Source organism: Alexandromys fortis, unplaced genomic scaffold (assembly GCF_014885135.2).
Source record: "Alexandromys fortis isolate MF-2015 unplaced genomic scaffold, M_Fortis_MF-2015_v1.1 scaffold_176, whole genome shotgun sequence".
Lineage (NCBI taxonomy): Eukaryota > Metazoa > Chordata > Mammalia > Rodentia > Cricetidae > Alexandromys > Alexandromys fortis.
In genome coordinates, this window is record NW_026068070.1 from 2059707 (window position 1) to 2077380 (window position 17674).

The 17674-nt window shown below is 42.8% G+C and overlaps 1 protein-coding gene across 2 annotated transcripts in view; it reads right to left on the reverse strand.

Annotated features, from left to right (window-relative positions):
- The window catches only part of Ntng1 (netrin G1), a 327790-nt gene extending 325189 nt beyond the window's left edge, over positions 1–2601 (reverse strand). For both annotated transcript variants that reach the window (XM_050120930.1, XM_050120931.1), the window contains exon 1: positions 1861–2601. In XM_050120930.1, the coding sequence (XP_049976887.1) occupies positions 1861–2106 (246 nt within the window). In that variant the 5' untranslated portion in view covers positions 2107–2601. The remainder of the gene's footprint in view (positions 1–1860) is intronic.
- Positions 2602–17674: the final 15073 nt, after the last annotated feature.

Genomic DNA, 17674 nt, shown 5'->3' on the forward strand with positions numbered 1-17674 from the left:
GGATGCTTTACACATAGGGCAGGAGAGATGCTGAGCCAGTGTTCTCTGGCCAAAGATGAGTTCGGAGAAGCCGCACACACAAATCACACCTTGGAGGCAATCCTACAGCACCTGTGTGAGTAGAAACTGCACCCCAGCAAAGGACATGAAGTATTTCACGTCGATCTGTAAATTACTAAGCAATTCCAGAAGAGGCATATTGTTCAGCGTGTCACAGAGACCAATAGATAGGGCTGGAGCGCTCGTGATGAGAAAATCTGGCCCAGAACGCAGGCTCTGGAGCTTAGATAACCTATAACCAAACAGTAATTTCACACCACATTTGCAATGAAATTTTAAATTTGACCTTTCATAGGAAATTACTAAAGACTTCATATAAGGCCGACAAATGTCCCTGCTCTTTTACAGATTTATTGGAGTTTTACTGATACGTTTGAATAAACCTTACTGAAAGCCTGTGGTTTGCAAAGCGCACAACTTCTTTCGGAAGCACATACCTGTTACCCTGAGAGACGGGCTCTCTCTCTTTGAAATATTTCGTCATTTAGGGCACTTTAGTCATAGTGACACCTAATAGCCAAGATCTTTCTCTCACCCTCCACCAAATCAGGTTTAGACTATAATTCAAAGCAGTCCCCAAAGGCGCTCTGACAAATGGTAAGCCCTTAGCTTTTAGGTGAAAACACTCTTTATTGTTCAAAATTGTCCCCTGCTACAAAACCGTTCTACAGTGCCCCGCCTGAGACAATCTTATGTTAATTTGACTCACTGGGGATTGTGAGCAGATGCTGCTTTGATTAATAGTTTCGCTAGCCTGAAAATGCCAGGCCAAGTTCAAGATAATAAAGTCAGGTAAGATACTATTAAAACCTGCCACATGGTTATATCTGTTATGTGGATTAAAATGGGGTCACGGTTCTTACATCAAATAAAGACTGCCTACAATAAAAACCAACAACATAAACCAAATGGGCACACTGTCTCATTTCCTTACCACATTAACTGACAGCATATTAATCACCCATCTCTTTAATAACACCTTACAGGTATAGCTTCTGCTGTGATTTTAGTTGGAAATGCAACGTGTTCCTCCAATACTACCTTTCTCCTAATAGATGTTCCACTCGGAAAGGGCCTTAAATACACCCTAAGAATAATACACGTTATAGCTCCTTGTTTTATTGTCTAAACTTACAAGCCCCCAGGCCATTGCCTTCAGCAAATATGTTTGCAACATTTCAGTATCCACCTTCAAAATTCCCACAGAAATGCAGTCCTTGGTAGCAAGGATAGGCATGAGCTGGCAAATAAGGTCTCTGGAAAAGTCCTTCAAGAAAGTCTACCATCCTTCCTTCTTTTCACCTTGCTGGTCCCTTCGTGAAGAACCCCTATCAGAGATGCTGTCTGGTAAAGGAAACAGAAGATCTCAACTAATCTTGAACTAGGGAATTGGAGCCTGGCTTCATCTGTGTGTAAGACTAAACCTGTGCGTTCTTAATGCTGGCTTACCAATGGGTTTTCATCATGAACATTATCCAGCTGGCCTAACGTTCCAGTTTCTATTCTAAAATTTAACCATCAATTTGGCTTTTTGATTTGCAGTATAGCCACACTCCACCTGTGTCATTGAAACTTTTGGCTCCCTGGCAAGCAGGAAGTTCCCATACATCAATCACATCAGATACATTGCAACTCCAGATAGGACAAGCCTCCTCTGAGCATGACGCCAGCCTCTCAACATGTATCTGCCACCTGCAAACCTGGCTCTGCCAAACTGAGCCTTCACACTCGCCTCTTTTGCTTGCCCATGAGATTGAATGACTCTCATGTGAAATACTCTATGCAAAAGCACCGCCTCACCATTGCACAGAACGCCTCTGGAGGGTCTCCACAGGTAATATCCGGAGGGTCCAGCTTCACTTTCAGATACTTTGTCATGTCCGTGGATTCCGGCTGGCAGGCCATATAATCCCAAACTTTCCCTTCTTCTGTGTAAATCTGAGTTTTACATACATCATAATGTCCCCACACTAAAGGGTAGGGCTGCATCACAGAGGACACTGTAACCCACAGGGCATGGATCGACAGGAATCTTGACAAATACATCTCTAAAATCTTGGCAATCTTCGTGTCTTATTTGCAGTTAGTGTCTCCTTTACATACACATGAGTATATTGTATGTGTGTATGTGTGCTTGTGTGTGTGTCTTTATATAGGTAGGTCTGTATATATTTTTTTTTAAAAAAAATACGCTGAGGTCTCAAAGCAGATTCCAAAACCAAACGTGAGAGACTGAAATACTGAGTGTGGTTGGGCACGTTGAGGACTTTGGTGGAAGCCTAATGTGCATCTGTGTTAGGCATTAACAGCTTGCAGCCTTTTCTCCTTGTAGAACATATCTATTAGACGTCTGTGAAAGATGTCCAGGTGCAGATAATCATTTAGCAAAGTGATGACTCTCCCATTGTACATCGGATAATCCTGAGTGATCCTTGGGATTCAGGGCTCACAGGGGCTGCTCAGAGGCGATGAGGGATCAGTATCTGAAGCACAAGGATGAGTGTCTACGACTCTGTGTCTGCTTCCCAGCAATCATTTTCTTTTTTCTTCTGACACAAACATCTCTATGAAAACAATAAGAGTAAGAGTTATTGCCCTGGAATCAATGCATTAGGAAATATATGGTACATTGATATTTTGGAGGCATGGTGTGATATAAAGCAAATTGGTGTAATATGGAAAAGCTTCAGTTAGATGCCTTAATAGGATGATCAGGGTACCCATCCATATTGGAGAGGATTTTATTATGAAAGATCTGACTCTTCCATAAGGAAGGTAGATGAACATGCTCTAGGAGAGTTAACAGGTTTTTGCTTCAAAAATTTTATTTCCTTCTAAACAACTGAGAGCAAGCTTGTGGATTTAAACAGCTCTCATAGCTGGCTAAAAGATTTTCCAAGAGAACAATGGGGACAAAGAGGGCCTTTATAGCAATGACAACTACTTGTGTGCTTTTTGTCTTTTAGCAAAGAGACCCTAAAATTCTCCAAATTCCTTGTACATTTCTTAGCTTTTGTTAGGGGCAGGTGAGTGAAAACAGGTCTTGTTGGCACACAGCTTATCTCTGGATTTGCCCATTATACTGGACAAATTTAACATCTTTTGTTTAGTTGCATTTACTGAAAAAGATAATTAGGTTCTCTGAAAATAGTCAAAAAATTAAACCAAAGGGGGCAAATATTCCTTTCATAAGAATCTTCTATTTCCCTGCATCTTTTTCTAGCCATCCCATCTGCAATTGTGACTATTCTCTGTAACGGGAGAGAATCTGTCCCAAAGGTGAATATTAGGCAGGGCTTTAAAAGCGAAAGCCCCATAGTAAAACACACAGTTTAAAATGCACATATGAAAATAGCTGAGGGCGAGCTAATAGGCCATGAAGCAGAATAAAAGGGCACTAATTCTAAAAGAAAATAAAAATCTCCATCTCAATGCACTTTGGGTAAACTGATAATGCAGATGGTATAACTTACAGAGGCGAGTCACTGATGAGGTCCACTAGGAACTTTTCAGCTCTTCAGATCTTAACAAATGGTAACATTTGAAACCCAGGTGTGAAAGTTTACTTTCTTAGCTATTTGGTTCATATTCCTAGTTCAAATTATTAACTACTTTTCAGTTTAAAAAATAAAAAAACCTATAGCTTTGGAAAATTCCATTATAGACTCTTCAATTCATATTAAACAGTTTAAATAAGGAAGTTCACTATCTTCACACAATTTTATAAAGGGAATACACTATATTTAAATAATGCACCATCTTAAAATGAACTAAGCCACAGAGACTATGAAATGCCAACAGATGGTTGGATTGTGTTTCCATAGCAAAGTAATTTATAATAATTGCTTTATGGATGCAAGTGCAATTTTCATTATATTCAATTCATAAAATGTTATCATACAGCTGCAATTTGTGATATTTTCTATTAGGAAACGTGGTGAGTATTTGAGTTTCCATGAAGGAATAATTAGCAATGTGTCTAAATATGTGCAAACTACGGATTTAAATCTGCTGCTTTGTGACTTTGACACTGTTCTGTGGCATGCACTTGGAAATCTTAAGCTAAAATGAAAAGAAAAGAAAAGAAAAGAAAAGAAAAGAAAAGAAAAGAAAAGAAGAGAAAAGAAAAGAAAAACATTACTGGAGCATGTGTTGTGGTTACTCAAGCTTTTCTGCTTTTTTGTGTGTGTGTTTGTTTTTAGATTCATTAAGTTGGTGTTTTCTGAAACAGCCAACACATTGACGATTAATAAGCTGAAAAGGTGGTAAGAAGAAGGAAATGTACATTTCCTAGACTCAGCTTTCAATTATATTTGCTACATGTACTCTACAGGAAGAAGACACTTTGAGAAGTGAAGAAAAGGAGCATTAGAGGTAGTATACAATCTTCTAGTTCCAAAATTCTTAATATCACTTTTTAAGTTTTAAAATCCAGCAATCTGTAAGTTAGGAACAATACAATCTTAAGTTAGGAACAATACAATCTTAAAGACTTGGACCCCATGGCTTTGAGCTTGAACTGAGTGAAGATTTGGTTAATTTGTAACATTATTTTTTAAAGACCATTTCAAGTATACAGGCTTAAATGATGCTGGAGAGTACTCTTCACCCGTCTTAACCAATACTGTTCCCTCAACCACCTAGTCTTTGTGACTCTGTCCTCACACCTATTTTACCTCAGTGACGTCATCTGGTATATTTCGACGTGAAACTCTGGGCACTAAGGAAATGCATGTACCTGCTACAACGTCCTGATGACAGCCCCGCCAACGCAGCGGACTCTCATTAAAGTCTACCAGAACGGTAACGATGGTCATTACCCAGAATTACGGACTACATCATTGATCGGAGCTGGAGAATTGACAGGGGAAAATGCAGAGGGGTGCAAAGGTATTTGAATATGAGGCAGTCGCAGGACTGTGGGACAGACGTTCTTGACAGGAAGCAGCCAATTACAGCTTAAATTTCTGGCACCTAACCAGTTGTGATTAATAGTTTTCCATTCCATTACAGACATATTATTAATGTATTAAAAATGTCAAGCCTTGGCAAGCACTAATATGGTGTAGCTCAGTTGGTCTGCAGAATTTACATTTAATGAGCTCCCATTGACATGGAAAACGGTATTGACCACAGTATAATGTAAATCAGAGTACAGCCACGAGCTATTCTTTAACGTAATTCTATTTTCCCTTCTAACTTTAAAGTCTGTAGCGCCCCTTCTTTTGCACCCCTCATATCAAAATCTCCTTACCCCCCACTACCATACAAGCTATCAAATAAATCCTTCTGCTTCATATTAGAAGAATTTAAATCTATAAACTTTAGTGACAAAGAGGCCTTAGGAGAATCAGAGATTTGTGGTAAAAGTAAAATTGTGGTATTTTCAAAGAAAATAAATATTGTGCAAAGAGAGTATTATTTACACCACCACCTCCAACACTTAATGCTGCTGATTTCCAGCTGGCTCTCCTCTAGACCAGGTTAAAAATATCAATGTTGTCTTCTTAAAAGCTAGGTCATGGCTGCAAATGGCTAGACAAATTCATTAGGGGATGGGCAGCCAATGGCAGACATATCTGGGGACTAAGTGTCCCAAATGGATCCCTTCCTGAATGCCACCAGATACTGTGAATTTGTCTCAAGGGTCTGGATATGGGCAACTTCAGAAGATCCCTGGGCAGCTCCAGCTCTAAATCTGCACTTTCCCCACCTGGGAACTCAGAACAACCAAGGACTGGCACCGTCTCTACCTATGAGCTGAAGTAGTAAGAAATCCTTTGTGTTTAAATTTTTCCCCATTAATATATTACAAGTCCATGGATCTCTGGCATATGGTTTTGCAGAGCCAATGAAAAACTCCACAAAATTACATGGCTTTCAGGTTGATAGGTATTATTGATCAGGACTAAAATAGGCTACAAAATGGCTTTGCATCCATGAAACATACATTTTTCCAAGATTCAACAGCTAAGTCCTTCCTGCCTTGGATTAGTTATGCATAAGATTTTAAAAAAAAACCCTTCAATTATCAGAAAAAAATGGCTCCAAAGTGTTATGCAAACTAATAATGATTAAAATAATAAGCCATTATAGTTTCAAAGAATTACCGATGTCATTAACTGAGAGAAAAATATTGTCAGTCAATCTACCAACTCTCGCTGGATTTTAGCATTCTTTTCATTATATAACCCCACTAGGAAGTGGGGGTGTGGTAATAGGCTAAATATTCCATAAACGCGTAGCTCATTGGGACACCTGAAATAGACAGCTATTGACTCATTCTGTGCAGACATTAAGACTTTTATAAAGCTACAAGTTTCTGAATGGATATAAACAGAAGGAAAATTACAGATAATCACATTTCATTGACTGGAGCAAATAAAGGGGAAACAATATACAAACCATCAAGATTGGCAGCTGTGAACACAACCACAGTGAGACCAAACATTCGCACACATTTCATGTGCTTTGCACATGTCCATTGGTTGTGAAAAGGGAATCTTTTGGTTTCTTCATGAGGAACAGAGGCTCCTGTCTTTTTGTTGACTATCTCAAAAACGGAAGGACTCTTACATGTGATGCAACAATTCCAACATGCTTTGCACATAAGTGACTGAGTATTCTACAGAACAATCATGGGAATCTTAATAAAGCCAATTGGCCCACATTGGTATTTTAAATATTTCTATTTTTATCAAAAAATAAAAAAAATGATGGACGTCAGTACATATTTCCCAGGATGTTTGTGGAGGGGTCATGCGTAAAACTACTTCAAAATCAAGTAAGCCTAAACAAAACCTGGCATTCAACGGTCAGATGAACGAAAAGCCTTCCTTCTAATATAGGGAAGTTAAGAAATACAAGCTTCCAGCTTCCACAGACGCAGCTGAAAAATTCTACACCCACTTGAAGTTTGAAACAGAGCTCCAGATTCTAAAATTAAAATTACTTTCTGAAAGTATGTTGAATCACTTACTTCCCCATAACACAACATAATCCACGCACACACACACACACACACACACACACACACACACACGTGTACACATTTAAATACTAACATATACTCGTTTTTCTAAGGTGTATGAAATTTTATTGCCTTCCTAGTGACTTGGTACTTTGGTTACTCACAAACTCTCTTCAAATCTTTATTTACAATACCTACCAGCTAAATGCACAGTGGTGTAATTGTTTAATGGTACCGTCTGATGTTTTGCAGAAAACCGACAGGAGCAAAGACATGCATTTGCTATCCCTGGTAAATACGTGAAAGAAACTTCAACATGCATTAGCTGTCTCCTAAAATACAAAGTTAACCAGAACCTCTTGAACTCACATGACCAACTGTCAAAACTCTAAATAGGAACACAATTGCATGCACAAATAAAAATAGTTTTTTTTTTTAAAATAAGTATGGAGATTCCTCTTAAATACAACCACAGGGACTGCCAACAAATGAAAAGCCAAATACATGAAACATTGGATGTCTTCATGTTGGTACTCAGTGGCGAAAGTACCACACTGCATGTCATGGCACCTGGAAGGGAAACCATCCCCCTCCCGTGAGTAAGTGGGACAGCATGACATGGGAAATGTATGATGTGATTCTTCTTTGCACCCTGGTTTCCCTTGAAAGACTGAAAGTTTTTTTTGTGTGTGTGTTTTAAAATATTCTTGGACATTTATCGGGCTGATTTCCCTCTGCCAAAGAGAAAAGCTGCTGGGTAAGGCATGTAGAGGGACAAAGTACAAAACACTTGCAAACCTCCTTGCAGGTTAGAGGTTCTCTGCTCTCCAAAGCCATCTAATCAGGAAATCCTTGCCCTCATAAAACATCGATGCAAAACTTTCTAGCAAGCATATTTGAACAAATGATTTTGAGGAAAACATCTTTGCTTTCTTATTTTTTCCCCTTTTCTTCTGTTAAGAAAGGAAAACTTTTAGTATTTTCAGTCATAAAACGAGGCCTGATTTCCAGAGCAAAGCTGCTGCCAGCTTCGCCATATGTTTAGTGGAGTTCTGAGTCTTGCTCAGAATTTTCCACTCCGAAGAGTGACAAAGTGTTGTGCTGGGAAGTTGCTTGCTTTTTCCTTTCTAAGGAAAGGGGCACTGAAGAGGGGCGAGCTAGAGGATCTACACTACAAACCTGTACCTGGTGCAGCTGGAGCAACTCTGCCTGCTCTTTTCCACAGAAAATTGCTGTAAAATCAAGCTCCCCCTTCCTCGAAAGATTTTCCTTCCAGGCCCTGTAAAATGACAGCTACTCATAAGACTGGGCGGGGGGGGGGGGGGGGGGGGGTCCTTGGATGAGGTTACCAAAATAAACAGCAGAGGGCGCAGTTTCTTTTTTAAAAAAAAATCCAAGTTTTCTCTCCTATGAATCACTTAATTGGATATTTTGGGCCCAATAATATTCGGTATTATTTGTATTATATATAGATATCCACAGATCCGCAGCGGAGAGAAACTCCATGTCTCTAGCCGAATCCATCAACTAATAATGAGAAACCAGTAGGGGAGAAAAGGCAGCCACCAGCTTTCCAAAGCGGTCTTTCCCTCCTTCCACGTTCTTCCCTCCCGAGCTGTACACTGTGTGGTAGTAACGCTTTAATCTCACACCAATAAAGGAGTTTAAAAGAGGGGACTTCAAAAGCTCTCCACAGGGCGAGCAACAAGGCAAGTTTTTATTTATTATTTTTCCCTGATGAGAAAACTGAAAAAAGGAAAATCATAATTAAAAAAAGAAAAGAAAAACGCCTGTGCGATGCGTGTGGTCAGGTGTGTGTGTGGGAGACTGAGCGCGCGGTGCGTTGCGGGTGGGTGGATGGAGGCTCGGGATGCAACAGCCAGCGACCCGGTGCAAGGCGCACGCCAGGGATGTAGTGTGGGTGTGAGCGGTGAGGGCTCCGGAGTGCGCACAGGCTCCGCTGCCTCCTTAAGGCGCTTTCCAAAGTTCCTCGCCCACCCGGATCTCCCCTCCCGCCCTCGGCGGGCACCACGGGTTGGCAGAGGGAGGGATGGCGGGAGGGAGGGAGCTGATGGAGAGGGGCCACCCAGAGAGGCGCGGGTCGCTGGAGACAGTCGGTTGCACTTACCCGGGCCCCCCGCTGGCCCTTGCCGGGCGGGAGCTGAGCCGTCGGCGCGGGGCGGCGGCCCTGCCCAGCTTGGTCCCGCGTGGGGCGGCGACCGCAGCTGCGGGGACCCGCTGGCAGCGCACGGGGCTCGGGTGGAATGGGAACGTGGCGGGTGTGGACCCGAGTCGCTACCACCGCAGCCCCGGGGTCGGTCCCCCGCACTGTAAGCGTCCTGCGGGCCGCGGGGAGGAGGAGTCCACGGCCCCAGACCCCACGGCGCTCGGCACCTCCCGTCCCAGTTACCTTGGCCTCGCGCCCCTGGGGCAGCCTCGTTGCGCGTCGCCCCCTTTCGGAGCCGGGACCCGGACAGGGGGAATTCCTTCCCGTTGACGTCCTCTTCCAAAATGCAAAAGATCAGTGACTTTGACAGGTAGATGAGGGGGAGGGAGAGGGGTGGGCGGAGAGGAAGGGAGGATGAGAAAGGTGCCTCTCCCTCCAAAAATACAGTGGGATTAGGAACCAAATCGCCGCCTTCCGAGGTCTCACCAGCCGTCTCCTCTCGCAGTCTCCCCGCGCCGCCGCCACCGCCACTTCTCGCCTTAAACTTTTACTGTGGGTTTTCTCTCTCTTTTCAATTTCTATTCCTTTCTTCTTTCTTTTCTTTTAAGCCGCAGAACGATTTTTCCCCCCGATCCCGGGGGATCAGAACCAGCGGCCGGGCGGTTCTATCCCGCTTGGCACCGCTTTCATTTTATTTCAGATGAAGATGTTGGATCTTTTTCTTTTTCTTTTTTGTCAGAAGCGACATAAATCAGGACAATTAGCCTTGGCGCCAAGAAGATCCTCTCGAAGCAATTTCGCCCGGGTTTCCTTCGCGCATTCCTCCACTCAAGTCAGAAATGTCACTGCACATAGCGTTGATGGCTGCGAGACGCGACGCACCCAAAGTCCGTTTGATGAAATATACATGGCCCCAAGATGCTTCTGGATTGCGGTTCGCCGCTTCCCAGCCCCCGCCCGCGGCGCCCGGCCGGGACCCTGCTCCCAGCCGGCAGCCAGCTCTCGGCAAACTTAGGGGCGCGGACGAATTAGCGAGTGAGCGCCAGGGGCCGGCAAAGCGATGAGCGAGGAAACAGCCCCGGGAAGCCGCAGCCCTCGGAGGGGTGGCGTGTTCTTCTCACTTAAAAAGCAGATCTTCTGCAACTGCCAGCGAGTGGAAGGATTGAAAAAACCTTCTACTACCTCGAGACCTGGGCGCTCCGAGCGGTCCTAACTCCGTCCCGCTCGCTGATTCCACTGATGCTGCTCTGGCCACCGCAGCTACCGCTGCCGCCATGTAGGGACCTCGGGGTACTGGATCAACAAGACCACCCACACTCTTCTCTCCCACCTTTGTTGATCTACTAGAAGCGCGATTTCTACTGGTTCCCTTTCTACCCCCCAGTTCTGCTCCCTCCCCTTGCTCCCTACAGGGTTCCCAAGCACAACCCCTTCTAGCTAACTGGGAGCTTGGTATATTTTTTGTTTTAACTTGACAATCAGTTTGCCTAGCCAGAGCTCCCAACCTCTTTGGTGTGAAATTCATCCCACTTTCGAAAGCTGAAATTCAGGTAGGAGCTTCCCATGACAGGTGTCCTTGGTTTTCCCTGATGGCAGACAAAAGCCACCTGGCCCCAAGGTGTCTCAGCCTCTCCAAGGAGTTCCCCTAGGTACTTGCTAATGTTATAAGCAAACCACAGGAAGAGGCAGGGAGAGGTTTTAATTAGAAATAAAAGGACATTGCAATAGGGGAAACACTGATCTCACAAATGCACAACAATCTCAATGACAGCCCACAAAGCCGGGCTTTTCCTAAACCCTAAAGGGAATAAACCACGGAAGAAAAGGGTAGATGACAAGCAGTCCTGTCTCTGTAGTTCCAGGATTGGAGGGAGGAACTGAGAAGAAGGTGCTTGCTCAGGCTGGTGGGGGTAGGAGGAGAAGGTGCTGCATTTTCCGGAGACTGGAGTAGGGATGTCCACTCAGTGTAAAACAACGGGTCAGAAATGGGTACCTGGGAGCATCGGGTCACTTAGCTGCACACTTCATACTGAAGGCCTGGACCCGAGATTGGTAGGCACGTTTTCCAGACATGGCTGGGAATGGTGTCGGGGGAGAGGGTATGTGGTGAGAGAGTTACTAAATTGAGTCCTAGACACGAAGGAGGCTGGCACCTCCCTCCCATCCAGCACCTTGGCCTCCCCTGACCACTGCAGAAGACAGGGAACCCACCCTCTGTTGCTCTCAGAGCTACAGTCTGAACTTTCTCTTCTCTGTGCCCGTTCTCTTTGTTCTTTGACCCTGAAATTTCAAGAAGGAGCCTCACCTGTGGGGGATGCAGCTGTTGGGAAGCCTGCAGCCTTGGCTAGCTCTGCCTCCAGCCTGTCTCCTCTAGGTCCAAAGCACACTGATGTAGAAATACTACCCACCCCCACCATCCCTCTCTAATCCCAGAGCCCTGTCTTTTCTTGAGGTGCCCCTATATTCAGCATGGCTGATAGAACATCCACAATGGCCTTCTCACTTCTTATTGGCAACTGGCCTGCACCCTTGACCACTGACAGCTGTCAGTCTTTCTTCTCACGCCCTTTGCAGTCAGGTCAATGGAGCTCTTTCTGAATTCTTGGTTTTGGCATCAACTGATGCTTCAAGGTGTTTCTCCAGTAAAAAGAAAGCATATCTATACAGAAACAAGAGAATTCCCTCCAGAGATATATCAGGGTCTTCTTAAAACAGACAACAGCCCCACATAGATCTGCTGGGGACCATTTCATGTCTCCCATGGAAAGAGTAGATCTTCCAAAGTTGAGTTTTCTCTCACCCATCGGCCTGGGCTTTGCAGAGACGTAGAATACCACTGACCTCTTGGATCTGTACTCTGCAGAGCACGTCAGACTCCTGAGAGACTTTTCAGCACCGAATTCAGTCTTGTTCTCCTGTCTTTCAGTGGGGATAGAGGGAAAAGAGATTTGGCCGTCGGTAGTGGCATTTTGTTGTGTTTCTCCAAAGATCTTTGGGTGGATGTGACAATCCAGACGGAGCATCCATGAACGAATACATGCATATATTAAACTTGGTTTTCTGAATCTATCTTTTCATATTTGTATGTAGTAAGAGTCAATCAGAAACTTATTTCCAGCATTTCATTGACACATTGGGAAACAATATAGGACTTATTTTACTCGCTGCCTTTAGCAAGTACACACGCACATCTGTATATTTAGCTTTCTTTGGACAGAATGATTTTCTGTTTTTATTTAACCTTTCAGCTCTACTTTTCTCTCTTCTTTTAGAGGTGAACAGTTTGATCTTTCAGCTGTCTGGCTTCAGCTCTCTGGTTGGTTTCTAGGTAGCCCTCATTCTTCTTCCATTTAGATACCCATTTATTTGTAACCCTGTTAGAGCCCTACCTGTTGCTCGTTTTTCTGGGTTAGTAGCTTTAGAGAGCTGGCAGGGTTGTGTGAATACTTGTAACTCCAGCGTCCCAAACTTCTGGTGATGGCAGATTTGCAACTTACCTGGTCCAAGAAGACATTGGTCTTTTTATAACGACTGTATAGTACCAGCTATAGAGTAAATATGGATAAATGTTCATTGCTGGTGTGAATAAATTTTGTTCATTCTCGCATTCTACTGAAGTCTCTCAGGTAATGGGAACTAACCCCCACCTATTAAATTAAGACTTAGACTTGGAAACATTCAAATCAGGTACATCCGGGATTTCTGGTGTCTGTAAAAGTAATTCCACACAGTTAATGGCTTATAATAATAACAAAAGATGTTTTTCACTGGTCAGGGGGACAAAAGAGATCGGAATGCCAGAAGAGTTGGGATCTAGTTAGAGGCCTCGTGTATGTTTGGATGCCCAACTCTGTGAATTCTCATATCGTGAGAGGGGGCCAGTGAGCTCTGGACTCCCTTTAATAAATGAACTAATCGGAAATAAGGGCTCCTCTTTTGTGACCTAGTTACCTCCTCAATTCTTCACCTCCAAATAGCATCAAACCATCAAGGTGGGAATTGGAATCTAACATAGCACATGGGAGCAGACAGAAAAATTTAGTGGGTGGCCAGCGGCAAGATCTATTTGAATAATTATAGGCTATGTCCTAAGTGCCTTCTACAGTTGCACTTGTACCCAATAGAAAGATCCACCTGGCAGTTTTCAAGCCATTTGCGCTTGCCCACCTTCCCCTGTGTACTAGGGGGCATGTTTGTTACAGAGCGGTTAGCAGTCTCATTTTGACAGATGTTGAAGCTCCTTTTCCTGGTGCTCTACATGCTTAAATCTTTTGACATTTAAACCCCAAACAAGCTCTAAACCTTTGTTCTGGGCTCTATCATTAGGGTATGCTGGCATTGCTGTTATAGTATTGTAGACGTACCCAGAAAGCTCTGTTTCAATGCTGCGCGTTTAGAAGACAGTCTGGGTTAGTTTCTCTCAGAGCTGATGACAGACCAAAGGAAGTTCTCTATGATATCAGACAAGCTTCACGCACTTACAGAGTACTGTTACTGGAACACAAAGATGGAGCTAATGGTGTAAGCCATTTGGTGGCTAAGGATTCATGCGAGGAACATGACCCCCAGCAAGCATGTACTTTTAAATGTATGGCACTGAATATAAAAGTTTGGAAATAATAAAATTTGTGATTTCACAAAATATAACTTTGGCTTTCTTTTAAGATAAAACTCGCTAACTTAAAAATATCTCTGTTCTAATCTGAGGATGCCAGAAAGCTTTTTATAGTGTTGTTATTTTTATTTACCCTTTCTCATTCATAGCAAGCCTGTAGTGATCATCCCTTAATTAATATATGATGTTAGAGATTTTCATTCAACCAGTTAATTTGTTGAAACCAGGATACACCAAGATCCCACTGTCCACTCTTTATTATTGGTTTCTTCTGTTATCCTTCCCCAAATTATTTCTTATTTTTAAACAGTTTATTTTTCTTCTAAGTATAGAAGACAAGTATAACACCAGCAGATTTAGATTATTCTATGAGCTTTACAAACTAGGTAAGATTGTGGGAACTGTTTCATTATGTTCGGTTTGCCTGCCTAAGGCAATTAAGCTATTTCTTAAAAAGATGGGATCACATCATTTATTTGGTATACTGGCTGAAAACATTCACTATCAAGAGTCAGCAGCTGTGAACATTTCCTCAAATGAAATTCTCGTATTTCCAGTTACTCAACAACAACAACAGAAAAGCATCTTTATAAAATCGAGAAGGACAGTGCACGGGGGATGGCTGAGCAACTTCCATCATCTACTTAGGAGATCCTTCCACCAATCCCATCCTAATAGTCGTTCTAGTCAGTGTACCTCGGTGGAATTCACAGTCATTTCTGGGGCAATCCTGGGTCCTGAAGTAAATACCAAACTCAAACACAGTGCTCACAAGTCACCTTGGAAGGAGAGTTGGGCAGCTACCAGTGGTGTGCCGGAAGAGTGCTGAGACATAGATCAAAGGAAGAAACACTGCAGCAGGGGTAAAAGTACACAAGCAACTCTGCCTGGCCGGTGATCCAGGAATGGAGGACAGCATCATGCCTTTGTGAGATGGCAGGTAAATATAGAACAGAATGCAATTATGGACCAACTCCTCTTCAAAAAGAAAGCAAAAACATCAGTGAGAGTACCCATGACACAAACTATCCCAACTGGGATAAAGAGGTTCACAACTGCCAAGGAGAAAGCAGGGATCACAGGGTACTGTCTGGTTTGAGAGGTACTTTATCGAGATATGTGTTCCTTTAAAGGGCGGGCCAGGACAGGGTTTCTCTGTAGCTTTGGAACCTGTGTGAAACCAGCCCTTGCAGACCAGGCTGGCCTCAATCTCACAGAGATCTGCCTGCCTCTACCTCCCCAGTGCTTGCATTAAAAGTGAGCACCACCACTGCCCGGCCTTCCTTCTTTTCTTGAATTCTTGCTTCTGAGTGTAGTTTGAGGTTTACCATTCTTCAATCTCACTACTTTTGGTACATCTTTACTGCTCCATCCTTCAACTTGAATGGAAGCTGTGGGTGGGAGCTGGCTGCGGGCTTCTGGTGAGTAAGGCCGATTCATGCCAAGTGGCCTTTACTTCCTAGTGGGCTGCCTTCTCCTTTTGCAATAAGGTTCCCACTGCTGAGAAAGTGACTAAGTCTCTTAAATCCTGCCTCCATTTGTAAAGTGAAGGAACGAAAGCAGAGGCATTATGAAGCCTTCTTACTTCAATAAGCCAGCAAGACACCCAACTCTCAGTTCTGTGAACTCTGAAATCTCACAGAAAATAACATAATGGTCAGATTCTTATGATCTCACAGGATTTATTTCCTTCCCCTGTTTATTCTCCTTCCTCAGACATGAATTTCATGTCTACTCTGTATTAGAGACTGCAGTGGAAATAGGATTCCTATGACAGTCTCTTGAGTGGCTGACAATATATTTAAGAAAACAAACTTGTGAACAGAGAATGACACATTGCCACAGGAACTGAATTAAAAAAAAAAAAAACAGAAGAAACAAAGGAGTTCCAAAGGGAAAGATACACCATCCTTATTGGGGATCCCAGACAAAGCTGGATCAACTGGGTGATTCATGAAGCGTACCTCAAAGAATAAGTAGCTATCCATGAAACACAGAGGAATACAAGACTTCGTTTTGATCAAGAACTAAGGAGAGGAAAGTCAGGAATATAACTCGAGAGAAAGTATTTTGGGATTCCCAAATAATTTGTTATTTATACATAATGATGCTGACAACACATAAGGATGGCCCTTGTGATGAACACTTGTAAGCATTTTAACAACAAAAACCTGTAACAAGAGCTGAAGGCAATAGAAGCGAAAAGCAAGGAAACAATGCTCTTAGGCCATTTCAATTAAAGCCTGTGAATATGGATATGATTTTCCATTAATGAGCTAAAATTGACAAGTTCGTATGTCTCCACCTAACATGATTAAACACTTCCCACTCGGTTATTAATAATTTGCATTAAGAACAGAATGACTGAAAGCCCCGAAGAACCTTATTTATCCTATACTTGCCTTTAGAGTACATCATGTGCTTTGATTTCTAAGAGTAGGCAATATGGCTTCCTAAAGAAGTTTTGCTCTTAGATTGGTCTTAAAATTGGTTGGATTTTCCTGGAAAAGCATCAGAACCAAAACAGTGTGACTGAGGAGCAGACTGGGGACTAGAAAACTAACATAAGCCCAGTAGATATGGGGGTCAGATAATTCCGTCCCTGTCACCAGTTAAGCCACACCCAAGAGGACAGGCCCTGCTCACTCTCCTGCTTTGCCTTCTGTCGTCTAAGCCCTCATGCATCATCTCAACTCCGTCTTAAAAAAAACACTACTAGCTGGTCATGGTGGCGTGCACTTTAAATCCCAGCACTCAGGTGGCAGAGGCAGGCAGTTCTCTGAGAGTTTGAGTCCAGCCTGACCTACATAGAAAATTCTAGACTAGTCAGGGATGTATAGTGAGACCCTGTCTCAAAAAAAAAAAAAAAAACCCAAAGAACAATAATTTCTTAAAATTTAAAACCTTGTTTGCTGAAACAAAAGAAGAAAATATTAAAATATAGGAAATGATGCGAAAAAAAAACAAAATAAAATTAGAAGTCGTTTGTAGTGAAAGGTAATGGCAATTAATTGATAATAACAGTAACCAATGTTTCTTTAAATCAATACAGAATTCAAAGCTCTTTTTGTCATTTGAGGTGGAGAGTTAATTAGGCTCTTACAGAGTTTCTGACAGAAAGGTGGGGAGCTACATATACTAGCAATGTGGCTAAAAATGGAATCATCTTTTGTATTTATTACCTGCCCTCCTTACATATTTCCATGGCCGTCTTCATTCACAACCTTCCATTCTCTTGATAGCAATGGAAAATGAAACTTTGGAATCACCCACTTCATCAGGCTGAAGTTTTATCTGCTCCTACTACCATGAAGGCTGAGTCTGCAATACAGAAAGCACACTATAGAAACACACACACACCTGTGCTGCTGTGAGGATCCCTCTTATGTTAAGAACTGATAGACAAAGAAAGCTGGATATACAAGGTTCCTTAAAATAGTTCAAAGTAAGGTGGGAGGTAGTGGCGCACGCCTTTAATCCCAGCACTCCAGACACAGAGGCAGGCGGATCTCTGTGCAGTCAAGGCCAGCCTTGTTGTCTACAGAGTGAGTTTCAGGACACCCAGGGCTACACAGGGAAACCTTTGTCTCAAAAAACAAAAAATAAAAAAAATAAATGTTTAACTTTCAAAAGAAAGTAACAGATTGAATATGCTTACTTGAAATCTATAAAACAGAGGAAGAGAAAGATATATTTTGAGGAATCCTCCCCGCCCCCCAGAAATTCCAACATGATAGAGTAGAACTGAAGAAGGAACTATGAGTCCCAGCTTGTGTTATAGAACATATTCACTGTGTGAATGTACGTAAGTCATTTCACTCCTTCACTTTCTCAATGATGAATTAGGAGTTGAGCTTGATGA